The sequence below is a fragment of the Aphelocoma coerulescens genome, chromosome 5 (assembly GCF_041296385.1).
Source record: "Aphelocoma coerulescens isolate FSJ_1873_10779 chromosome 5, UR_Acoe_1.0, whole genome shotgun sequence".
Lineage (NCBI taxonomy): Eukaryota > Metazoa > Chordata > Aves > Passeriformes > Corvidae > Aphelocoma > Aphelocoma coerulescens.
The window spans coordinates 62989695-63002320 of NC_091019.1; the positions used below are offsets into that span (position 1 = coordinate 62989695).

Genomic DNA, 12626 nt, shown 5'->3' on the forward strand with positions numbered 1-12626 from the left:
CAGCAGTGGGATAGGGCCAGGAGCTCCACGCTGAGCATCTGGCTCTGGCTTGACTCTGCAGAAAGGGATGGCTTGCCCAGGACACAAGGGCTGCTGCAATTGTAATTTTTTTCCAGATACCAACCACATGGTTTTCTTTGCAGATATAGGGGAAATGGCTTTGGTCACCATTCAGTGGTTCTCAAAATCCTGAACTCCTTAATGCTGGAAGGACCAGGCAGCAAAATACGACAGCTGACCTGCAAGCATGAAATGCAAAGCTTGGCTTTGCAGCTGATCCCTCAGCTGCTACTTAAAAGCCGTGTTGTTTTGCAAAGCCCAAAACCTCATACTTTCTCCTTATTGGATTAGAAACCAGGGGGAAAAGCACATTACTGAAGTTCCTAAGTACAACTGGATATTGCCAGCAGTGAGTTCCCAGCCCAAAGCTGTTATTGACACACAACAGCGCTCACGCTGATCACACCACCATTTCTCCTCACGTTTATATACTCCCTGTTCAAGCAGTACATAAATAGCCATCATCCCAGCATGCCAAGAGGAAGGGAAGGCACAGCTTCAAGGGACAGTTATGCATGGGGCATCCTACCCCAGCATTGCACATCATGAGCCACAGACCCACTGACCACCATGAAGCATTTCAAAGGCAACAGATTTAATGTCTGTGACAGGGGATACTATCTCCTAACTATCTCCTGACAGCATCCAGAGAGCAGCTTGGATGAAATGCATTAGTTGCCCCAAGTACAGTAAAAACAAATGTTGTGATAAATCTTGTAAGCTGCCAGAGACCTTTTTATTGTTCCTCAGGCTCACAAGTTTCCACTACTTCATAAAGCAGCAGGGATGGGATACAGCCGCCTTCCATGTGAGGGGAAGACATAAAGCCCAGGCAACATCCATGAGCGAAGGCCTGCACCCAATCCTGAGTCCGGGGGGCTGGGGACACTGCACAGCCACTCACCTCCCCCAAATTCCAAAAAACTTGTCAGCTGCTGGAATCTGGGCAGAGGGACCCAGAGAAGGCTACCTGCTCTGGTTTCATGGGCTAAAAACGGGCTGCTGCACATCACAGGCAGGATGCAGGGCTGGATGGAGGTTGCTCTAATTTCTTCTGCATCACTAAGTTGGAAGTGAAAAGGCTGAGAAGCCTCATCAGGAGCAGTAAATGGAATTTCCTCAAAGCCCGGGGAAGACAAGCGTTGAGGAATGTCAGGGGCAGCATCTCCTCTGAACTCATCCTTCCACCAGCAGGGATGCAGGCTGGGAGCAGGGTGTGGGATCAGGGAGAGGCAGCATCTTGTGCTCCAGGGGCAAGCAATGCCCAACCAGGCTCAGCAGCTCCTCTGAGCATCTAAGCTATCTGAGGAGTCACTGGAGCATCCCTCTCATTCTGCAGGGATGGAGATGCCACTGTGACCCACCCCACTGAGAAGAGAGACAGCGAGGAGTCCTGGGTCATGCTGGGGCTCCTCCTACCCTCTCCAAACCCAGCCATCCCAGCCCCCTGCCCAGTGCACGTCCTGCTGGGACGATGCACACCACCACACACAGAGCGTTTCATTACAAACCTCGGAGTGACAAGGAGTGTTAAGCAGATATAAAGGACATCAGTCATTTACCCATCTGGTGGAAAGTCTAGTTGCTGGCGGAAAATAGAGAGGATTGTTATGGCAAGATCTACCATATGGCACCATTATGTGGAGCTTTGCAAGTGCTTTCTCTGAGCGTGCAAGCAAGATTTCAGCCTTTGAAGAAATGCTGCATTGTTAGCCTGGATACGCAGGAGCCTCTTGAAAGAAGCTGTGGCAGATGGCACAGCTTTGTTCTCTTGGTTCGCAGGCAGTTCGTGCAACCCCAGATTTCCTCCTCGCTGGGCCACAGCGATCAGTGATCCTCCTCATGTGTCCTACGGGAGGACTGATGGCTCCTGAAACTCCTTAAATCCGATGGATGCTGGCTGGCAGGTACCACACCTCTGCACGAGCCTCAGGAAGCAAACACCACCGACCCAAGCTGGCCGGACATAGCGGTGTTGATGCATGGAAAGCTGCACAAAATCATAAAGCATTGTCCCAGCCAAAGGAGCTGCAAATCAGTAAATCTTGCTGAAATACTCTGCTTTTGTTTGTGCCTCTCTGCCAGCACCTGCTCCTCCCTGGATGGCTGAGCCTGGCCGGAGCCCCGGCAGGACCGCGGACAAAGAAAAGCCTTTCAGATGGGGCCGGTGCCCGCTTGAGCGACATCCCAACAATGCTCCAACAAAACCCATTCAGACCAGGCTGGGGGAGAGGGAGAGAAAGGGAAAAGGTTCCTCTGGGAGGAAGCAGTGATCAGTCATTGACCACAGCAACAACATCTGCATCTGCCCTAAGCCAGGGAAAAGCCCCTGCCTGCTGCATATGGCTGGCTGGGACAGGGAGCATCATCCCTGCAGTCTGGGATGAAGATCAGGCATTTCTTATTGCTGAAATTTGTGCCCAGGCAAAAAAAAAAAAAAATCCCATTTCCCTGTTTTTTCTAATACAACTAAGTGAAAAACAGAATAAACCCCTACCTATCCTAATTGAAATCCAAAGTGTCCATCTAACACAAAACAAGCTAAAAAAACAGACACCGGGAGAGAAGCCCAAGTGTTTAGCTGACCTTGGAGTCACAGCTGCTCCATGTCCCTCTGCATCTCTGGCCCTCATTCTCTGCTGCTGGCACGGGACAATCACCAATTTCTCATGCTACGGATGTTTCCTGCCTCAGATCAACAGGCACACTTAAAAACACATGAAGCCCAGGGAATATTTTGCAGGATAGCTCCAAAGAGAAAGGGACTTTGCCCTTTGATGGGAGCAGCAGGCTGGGATCTGTGGAGCATGGATCCCATTCTGTGGTTTGTATCCGTGGGAGGATTGTCCATCCCAGTGACCAAGCTGACTGCTGCAATGTCCCCAAAGACATCCCCGATCCCAGGCCTGAAATCCTCCATCCCTCCCACTCTGAGACCCTAGTGGGAACGAGCAGGGCAGAAAAGTCACAATTAGGCTGCAAGAGAAGAGCTGGCAAAGGACCAACTCCAGCTGGCAAAGCCTCCAGATCCCCTCCAACCCCTTTAACCTCCCTCAACCCAATGGGCTGAGACAGCCAAGGACTTTGGGGGGAGCCTTAGTCCCACAGAGCAGGCACGAGCCATCCCAGCGCGGATGGCCGAGCACGATGGCATCGGGCTCCCGCAGGCGTAAAGATCAGCCCAGCACCTCTGAGTGCCTTCTCTGTCTCTCTTCCAAATGTTACACAGTGGGTTTGTACAGGAACAGCGGGATACTTTCCAAACCATTTAACTAATGCTGAAATTTAATACCCGACACCAACAGGTTACCGAGAGCAAGAAGGAGCCGTTGTAAGGATGGGGGGAATTTGCAACTTCACTCCCCTGAATGGCAATCTGCCTTCTTGTGCCCACAGGGCAGAGCTTGGCTCCCCCTTGCCTCCCAACCAGTGCTGGCTCGGGTTGAGATCTGCCTGATGGGTTTTTTGGGGAGCCAGGGGGTTGCAGCTGCTTGCAAAGGAGCACGGTGGGCACCCGCTGTCCCCCTCCCTGCATGACTTCAGTCCCTAGGGAGCCAGCGTGGCTCCTGCTGCCAGCATGCCCTGGAGCAGCAGCTGCCTCCAGGCCTTTTTTCTCACCCTTGGCTGGGGAAAAATAACTAAAAATCTCAACAGCATGCAGAAGGACTGAAGAGCAGGACAGTCACACCAGGTGTGCCCCAGGCTGGACTGGCTCCTGCCTTGTTGCACCCAGAAGTTCCCTCGGGCACTGCCACTGCATGAAGCATCTGGATGAGTTTGGAGGAAATGTTTTCAAAATCCTGGGCTGAGGTGAGGTGCACAGATTTGGTGGGGGCTCCAGTACCTGAGCCTCCAGAGATACCTCCTTCAGCCCAACAAGCCTTTGGCTGGGGCATGGAGAAAGTGATCCATGGGAAAGAATTTCCCCAGGAAAACCTGATTTGGCCAAGTTATCAGTGAAGAATAAATTGGGACAGACACAGCCACTTCACCTGAACATACCCAATGTGACCCATGGCGTTTTGCATGACTGCTGCAAGAAGAGTCCTGCTACATGGACATTTCATCCCCACCATGCTGTGTTGGTGTCCTGGTCTGCCACATCCTGCCCATGGAGAAGGCTGTCTGGGCAAAACCAGCTTTTATAATACAACCTGGAGCTTTCCTCCACCAAGAGGCCCAGCTCAACAGGTCCATGCTGCCTGGCATCTAATGGGATGTGCTATATCTTGAGGTGTGACTGACCAGTGTCACAATTCACAGCTCTCCCTGTGCATCCCAGCACCGTAGGAAAACCTCATTTCACTGCTGAATGATCTCAAAGTAAAACACCATCCAAAATACTACAACAAAATGTTTTTGCTTAGAGGAAATTAAAGCTTTCTCGGCTGTCAATTTTTTTCTTAATCCATGTTTCTCCAAGTTTTGGAACCAAAGGATAAAGAAAAAAGATCCTGACTTTCCAAATCTCAATGTAGCCCACACCTGACGCTTTCTGTGAAACTGAGTGTCCAGCAAGTAAAGTCACGTTGCACTTACAGGGGACATCCTGCTTTACCAGCTTGGACCCAACCCCCTGCTGTAAGAAATTTAAAGAGTTTCTAATCAGAGAGACCACCCCAAACTTGCAGGACTTCAGGGAGGAGCAGACCTCAGGGTTCAGCAACAGCAGCCTCCATTCATGCCAAAGTATGCCTGAAAACTCAAAACCAAGGCTGGAGAGACTGCAAAGAGGGCCTTGGGGAGAGAGAGGGAGAAACCTCAAAACTAAACTTGAAATGAAGAAGTATCCTACTTACCACCAGCTCGGTGAACATGGCATCCAGCTCCTCCACTGGCGGCATGGGCAGCGAGGGCTCCATGGTCTGCAGGGCGAAGCTGCTGTCATTGCGCAGCCGGTACGTGATCTCGGGGTGGTCACTGCTGCGGAAGCAACAGAAGATGAAGGAGATCCCCCGGCCGCTCCTCTTCCTCGGGGCCATGGCCACAATCCTCTGCGTCCCTCCCTCCTGGGCACTAGATCCTGCAGGGAAGAGAAGAGTGGAGGCTCGAGCAGCCGCCCCGCAGCGCTGCGCTCCCGTCCCGCGGTGGGAGGAGGAATCGAGCCACCCACGCGCTCGGCACGGAGGGGAAGAGCAGAGACGGTTTTCATGCCAAATATTTCTGCTCAGATTTGACGTTTACAGTCCTGGCAACCTTGACGACCACGCAAATTAAAAAGATGCATTTGCTTTGCCTCGTGCCAGAGCTGGCAGCGGCAGGGGTCACACCACTGTCCCCATGGGATGAGGAGTCCTGGGCCCCACCACTGCTGCCAATCCCAGCAAATCTGCATCAACCTCCCCATGCCATGGCAGCCAGGCCAGCCCCCCCTCATACCCACACCTCATATCCCCTCATGCCAGGGGTATGGAAAATTCAGGAGACTGCTGCCAGAACAGCTGGATATACTTGGGGCCACCAGGTCCTCACCATGGGTAACTCAATCCTTGAAGACCTCATGTGTCTCAGGACATCCCAAGCTACAGACAGCAGCAGAGCTGAAAAAACATCCTGCACGCTTCCCCCAACTCTTAAACGTATTCCTAAACATCCACCAGCAACCCCCGGCAGGGCGGCTCTTTTTCATGGAAAGTTTTGCTTGGCTTTAATTAGATAAACCTTACTTGTAGCTCCAGTAAATATTTACAAGACGCGATTTCAGCTGATAAAAATCACACGGTGCCGGTAGCTCAGATTTTCCTAAGCAGTGCTGACGTTGGGCATCGCTCGCACCAGTGGCTGCTTGGGTTTTGTTAATTACTGAAACTCTTGGGTGGGAGCAAAGCTCAGGGCAGGAACCATGTGCCCTGCCTGACTAATAACTGCCAAGGACCAGGCAAATGCTGCCCCAAAATTGGGACTCTCAAGTCAGCGACACAAGAGGAGGGTCACCTATGAGGAATGAAGAGTGTGGAGAAACACTCTAATGAGAAAAATCAACCAGCGAAGCAGGGAATTTTTGAAAGCCTAAACATTTGTCTTACAAAGTTACACACCCACATATTTTATCTCTGTGAAACAAGACACTGAGATGTTAAGAGACGGCAAAAACAGCCAAGGTTGAAATATGGATGACTCAGATTTATTAACAAAACTATGAAGACTCGGGGAAAAAAGGTCAGCATTTGGAGAGGAGTGTCTGATCTCCCCGGAGCCTGCCATTCCCTCCAACTATGGATTTACACAGCAGAATAAACAGCTGCTGTGCCCTGCAGAGAGCCAGGGCTGGGGTCAGACCTGAGGTCCGACCCTGCACCACCACGGCATGGCAAACACTGCCCTCTGAAAACAGGGACCTTGCAGAAAATTCAGGCTCTACCCACAGCTCTTTAGCAGAGGACCTGACCCTTGAAATGATCCCAATGGCACGTTTTTAGCACATGGTGTAATCATCTGCTGAACCATGAATGATGGGAAACAGCTATTGGATCTTCATGCAGGATAATCCCAGGCTGTGCAATTGCTCTGTGCCCAGCCTGAAGAGTCCCCCCTTCCTGAAGGGCCCCAAATCTCATTTCACATTTTTACATCTCGGATATAGAAATATGCAGCCACTGGAGGAATTTCAGCTGCCACGAAAGCTCTCTCATCACGGCTCCCCGGCAGCCAGCACCGCAGCAAATCCATTAGCAGCCTGCTGGCATCCCCTCGGTGTCAGCAGGGTTTGGGGACCTGCTGCGGAGTTTCTCTCCTAAAGAAGGGAGGGAAACAAAAAGCCAAAAGCACAAAGATCTCAGTCTACTCCAACATGGAAGAAAACACTGCAGGTTTGGGTTTTAAAGAGCCACAAGGAGCAGGGTGCAAAGGGAGATGCTGGTGGCTGCCCAGCGCTTTGTGCCTGGCACACGAGCTCTGTCCCAACCCACTTGTCCTCGGCCGTGCGAAATTTGGTCACTTGGGTCATCCCAAGTCCATAGGTACAACCACACCATTCCCAGAACAGGGCCCAATCCTGCAGCTGGTCTGGAGCAAACAGACCCATTCTCCTCTTCCACAAGGCATTTTCCATCCCCTTTTCAACACCACGTCAACCTTGTCCTTGAAACCTGCCGCTACGTACAAGCTCTGACCTGGGCTTACCAAAACGTGTGGAAAGCTTTTATCAGAACAACACCTGCTCTTCAGAGATACGCACTCCTGACAATGTTTTATGAGGAGTCTGAATGACAGACCAAAAGGCAAGGTTTTCTTTTGGGGTTTAAAGCAGACAGCCATGTAGCAACCAAGACAAGGTACTTCTGAGCGGCTTCCAGCTCTGGAGCTATTGAGGTTCCTCATTTTCATCTATAAACAATTTAAAAAACCAAACCACCCTATAATGTAGACTGAGTGGGCTGTAGGTTATTAGCAACCAAGGCTAAAAAAAGGTTAGGGAAGAGAATATGTTAGCTACCAGGCAAATAGCATTAAACCTTCAGAAGGCTGATGAATATTCATTGACATGATGGATCAAAATCAAAACACAGCTCCCCGGCAAGTCTCGGGAGCCGCAGACAGCGCAGCTTGCATCGTCAGAACAAAGTCCAGCTACACAGCCTCCTCCTCCCCTGCAAATCCTGCAGAAATTGGTTATTCAAGAAGAAAAAACAGGAGCCCCTGGCAATCTGGAGGCTTGTGTTAAGGAGAACAGAAGGGACAAGTTCTAAGCTGCATCATATGTTAAGTGTCCTGCTCCCACCTCCTGCTTGTACCTTTGACCGCTAATTAGATCAATAAATTTAAGTCAGATTGTGATCTAATGGTGCCTTCTGGCCTCTACTATTGAGCAGGACAGAATAAATTAAGCTTAATTGCCCCTGTATGCACAGAGCCAGGGAAGATAGGTTGGGAAGGGTCACTGAGGGAACTTGTAGCCAAGCCCAAATCTCAAGGCAGGACTGATGGGGCTGAATCACTCCCAAACAACTCTGTTTTCACAGAAACAAGGGTGGAAACGTGTGTGTGATGGGCTCAAACTGCAAACCTGGACTGAAGAGAAGAAGGAGAAGGAGCTTAGCACACGTGTGCAACCAGGATGGATGGAGGCCACGGGCTCAGCGATACAAAGACATGCAAGTTTAGTTCTCCCCAGCCCTAAAAAGAAAAGCATCAAGCCTACATCGCCCTGAGCAGTGTTTAAATGAAATCAGTCATTAAGGAGAAAATTGGACCCTGGTGTCGCTTCCGCCTTTGCTTTAAGGAAAGGAGAGCAGCAATTACCACTTGCATATTCAACAGCTTCCTCAGCAAGCTAAATTAAACTGCACAGAGCAAGGAGCTGCCAAAGCCTGTCTGTGACCGATGCCCCAACCAGCTGGTTTGGAGCCAGCACCGGTATTGCAGCATTGCGGTCTGCAGCCTAAAAATACCCAACAAGGGCACAAACACATGCAAAGGAGCACACACGCTCCCCTTCACACCCGCCTCCTCCAAACCCACCCAGGAGCTAAATCCTCAAATATGAATATTAGCTTGTTGTTTTCCTGGCTCTCCTCCCAAAGTGAGGATGCAAGATCCTGAGTGAGCTCTTGCTCTGAATGTGGAGCTTTATTCCAGCGCATTGCACAAGCAGGGAGTGTTTTTGATGCAAGTGTAACAGCGCTCACTCACTGTCTCTGCCATGTCCTGATCCATTTCAGCATCTTGGGCCATGTCAAGCTTTGCCTGCCCTTACTCTGCAAGAGCTTCAGCACAGCCTGGGATGCTCTCAAACAATGGAAATATTCCAACTCTCATCCATCACTGCAAAGTGACCTCCTTGGCTGGTGGGGAAGCACTCAGCCTCAGCAAGGACTTTAGGAAGACACCATCGCTGTCACGAGTGTTAGAGCCAGGACCCCTTTTTACAGCACTTAGCAGGAATTTGGCATTCCACACACTGCACCCTGTACTTGTCCCACCCCACCACTGAGCAATGCTCGTTCTCCCTCGGGGCTTCTCACCATGAGTGCAACACCCAGCAGAGGGCACAGCGCAAGACACCTTGCACCATTTTTTAAAATTAACAATTCTAGATGACTTTTCCTCCCATTGTAAGTCACATCCAGACCTCCACAGCAACAAAAACTGGATGCTCCCATAGCATTTTTCAGATCAGTTGTACATTTGTGGCATCCCCCAAGAAGCATCAAAGTCTTTCCCAGGCACGTTTTGATTTTTCACTTTACAAAGCCAAGACAGTCAGCACCCTCCTTGGTTCCACTCACTAACCCAACCTCTTCTTGGGTTTGGTCCTGACTGTAAGCCCTTCAAAGTGTGTTCATGGTGCTCTGCCCATCTAGGAGGCAGCAGCACATCCCTCTCAAGAAAGAGAAGTGCTGCTCCATTTCATATTTGCAGCAAAGCTGGTGGAAGGAAACACTTTTTACTGAGAGGGGTCTAAGCATTTTTCAGTTTTAAAAATAAAAGGTTTGACACTGAGCCCTTGCATGGATGAAATGCTCAGATATAGGATGGCATTCCCCTGAGCAGGAATTCCCTCCAACACAGAAGCTTAAAGGATATGAGCCCATCACCAGCATCTCCACAGTGCTGAGCATGGTGCTGGTACCCCAGCACAGCTGCTCCTGTTTAAAGGAGAATGACTTTTTGGTCACAAACTCCCATGCTGGTTTCCACAGCTCCCTTTCTCCAGCGTAAATCTGTTTCAGGCACAGGCTGTACAGGGGAGCAATGTTTGTGTTTGGTGGAAATCAGTGCGTATCGTCAGGAGGGGGCAAAAAGCCCAAAACATTCAGCTAAAAGGCTTTGAACTATTGATTGCCTTTTCTCCATCCATCTACACTCAAAACAGCAGCCCAAAAGGGGATGGGAACAGGACCCTTTCCATGATGCAGCTGCCAGGAGGAGCCTGACTCATCACTAGAGCATCACAAGAGCCGTGATTCTCTGTGTAAGCAAATCTCAAAAGACTTGGGTTTCATGGATTTATAAATACACCCTCCAAATCCTGAATTACCCCCCATCCTCCTTCCTCTTCCCAGAAATCCTGTTAAACTCTATGAACCCAACAAAGACTGTTTTGTGTCTCCATACCTTGCCTGGGCTACCTGAAGGCCACCAGCACACTGCCCCTGATGCCATGAGGAGCTGGCTGCAGCTGCAAGCTCTCTGCTCACTCCAGCAAAGCCCCATCTGCCAGCATCATCAAAAACCCAGTGCTTGCCTAAAATGTGTCACCTCCTCTCTCTATTCTTTCCTTTTATTGTGGCATTTGTCACATCCTGAAGCATACAGCTGGGCCTGCTGTCTCGCAAGAAAACATTTTGTTCTGCTCAAGGGCAGATGAGCTTCGGGGGCTTGATGGCCACATCCAGGGTGCAGCAAGAAAAATTAGACCAGTTTATTCACAGAGAGTGAGGGAAAGACATAGTTTCACGAATTTGTAACACGCCAGAAAAGCCCTCCTTTTCCACTTTAAACTTACACCTATCAAAAGCAGAAAAAGTGTTGGGAGGGACTTTTTTTATGTGTCTGCATGGGGCTCCCACCTGGAGGTGTTGATGCTATTCAGGGAAAAGAGCAACAACCTCCATTGTGCTGTGAGAGTACCACGGCCTGGCTTGCCTGTCACCTCTCCAGCACACGAGTGAGGTCCCTGCCAAGGGAAGCACACACACTGCTGACTCTGTAATCCAGTTTTGGGGGGGAAGAGCGTGGTGCACAGCAGGGTGAGACGGGATCTGTCTTAACCCTCTCCAGCTGAAATCAATCCTCAGAGCAGCGCCGATTGCTTGGCAAGCCAGCAAAAATCTGGAGCAGGGGATGGTTGATGGCATGCTGCAGGATGTCCATCCCAGGGCACGGAGACAAGCTTGGATCCAAGGAGAAGGCTGAGGGCTTGCAGCATCTATCTAACCCCACACAGCCCTTGATCCCCTGTGGGGCACGGCTCAGTGCACGTATTAATCTAACCAGAGAAGACGCTGCTGCAGCAAAACTTTGTTTAGTTTTTGAGGATTAAAAACCAAACCCTGCTGAAGTTTCCCAGCCATCTCGATGGTGAGCAGCGCAGTAACGCTGGAGGTCACGAGTTCTCCACTAAAAGGGTAAACTTGATCAGTGACAAGCTGAGCACCGGCGCCAGATCCTCCAAACCACTACAGACCACTTCTTACAGGAACTCCAGCAGATCAGTTAAGGCAAATACCATTTATTTCAAGAACAAGGACAACAACATGGAGCCACAGACAAGACCCACTTTGCAAACCTATATAAATATATATATATTTCATGATATTCACCAGGGTGTGAATGACCCAATTTTACAGACACACACATCCCGTTTTCCCAGAAGCCAGGTGGATTCGTGGTCCTTTTTTCACAGAATCAAACCATAAAAGTGGGGTGGGTTGGCAGTGGTGGGAGGAAGAAACAGTTTCCAAGTCACATATTGCTCCCTTAAATGTACTGCATCATTTGCATCCTGAAACCCAGGCACAACACTCATCCAAGCCCAAGAGACTTTCCAGGAAGGCAGAGGGGAGGCAGAGGTGGCGGGGGGGGCTCTCCAGGAAGGATGCTGGGGCATTCCCCTGACCTCCCTGTGTCCCAGCCCAGTTCTAAAAGGCAACACAGAAAAAAAACCAGCAGAAAGGAAAGGCAGCGCGAGGGGCCGCCCGCCCCGGTGCTCCCCTCACCCCGCTCTTGTTTTGGGGCGGCAGCTGTCGGTGCTGCATTGTGGTGGGGCTCAAAGGGGCAGAGACAGCCCTTTCAGAGCCGAGGTTACATGCAGGGAGGGATTAACACCGAGCCAGGGCTCTCCTGAAAGCCTGAAGCCTTGCAGGGAAGAGCCTCCCAGAATTTGTCCTTTGCCATTGGAACCTGGTCTCTCAGCCAGCCTTTGAGGGTGTCCGGGCTGAGTGATGCCAAGCCTTGTCCAGGCAGCCCTCAAGGACAAAACCAGTTGAGAGAGAGGGATGCAGGACCCACTGGGCAGCTCAGGGGGCTCCTACAGCCTCACTGAGCATTCCGGGGGGAGCACCCTCTTCCAGCCTGGCTCCATCCCTACCACCCAGCACAAGCATGAGCACCAATCCAGCCCCACTCCATTTCCATCGCTGGTTTTGGCCCCAGCTGGGGGAAAACTGCTCATTCAAAGCACAACACACCTCCAGAAGGTGCTAATACCAGCTGTAAAGCCCAGCCCAGATATCACAAGTTCTGACTACTCCCGTTGACGATGCAAATGCTGTTTAATACAAACTCAGCAGCCTGGCAAGCAGGGAGAGAGGAGTTGTATTTCCCACTGGAGGAGGATATTTGTTTGCCAATTAGCCTTTTCCTGGAGAACAATAGTTCAATCAACAACTTTCCTTTATTTTAATTCCTCCCTTTTTTCCATCCCTGCTCCTCCAATGAAGATTTGGGCTGTGACTGTGATTTATCGTATGCAAACCCTCACTGCTGCACTTTCTATTTCACTGCTCCCCATTTCAGCAGTAATCCCCGGGGTGAGACGTGCTGAAGGCAGGCAGGTTTTTTTCCTCTTTTAAAGCCTCTTAATTTGGCTTCACAAAGTGGAGTTTCCAAGTTGCTCAGCAGCA

The 12626-nt window shown here is 50.5% G+C and overlaps 1 protein-coding gene across 3 annotated transcripts in view; it reads right to left on the reverse strand.

Annotated features, from left to right (window-relative positions):
- Positions 1-12626, reverse strand: part of DAAM1 (dishevelled associated activator of morphogenesis 1) — a 90604-nt gene that overhangs the window by 47819 nt on the left and 30159 nt on the right. For all 3 annotated transcript variants that reach the window (XM_069018526.1, XM_069018527.1, XM_069018525.1), the window contains one exon: positions 4860-5083. In XM_069018526.1, the coding sequence (XP_068874627.1) occupies positions 4860-5042 (183 nt within the window). In that variant the 5' untranslated portion in view covers positions 5043-5083. The remainder of the gene's footprint in view (positions 1-4859; positions 5084-12626) is intronic.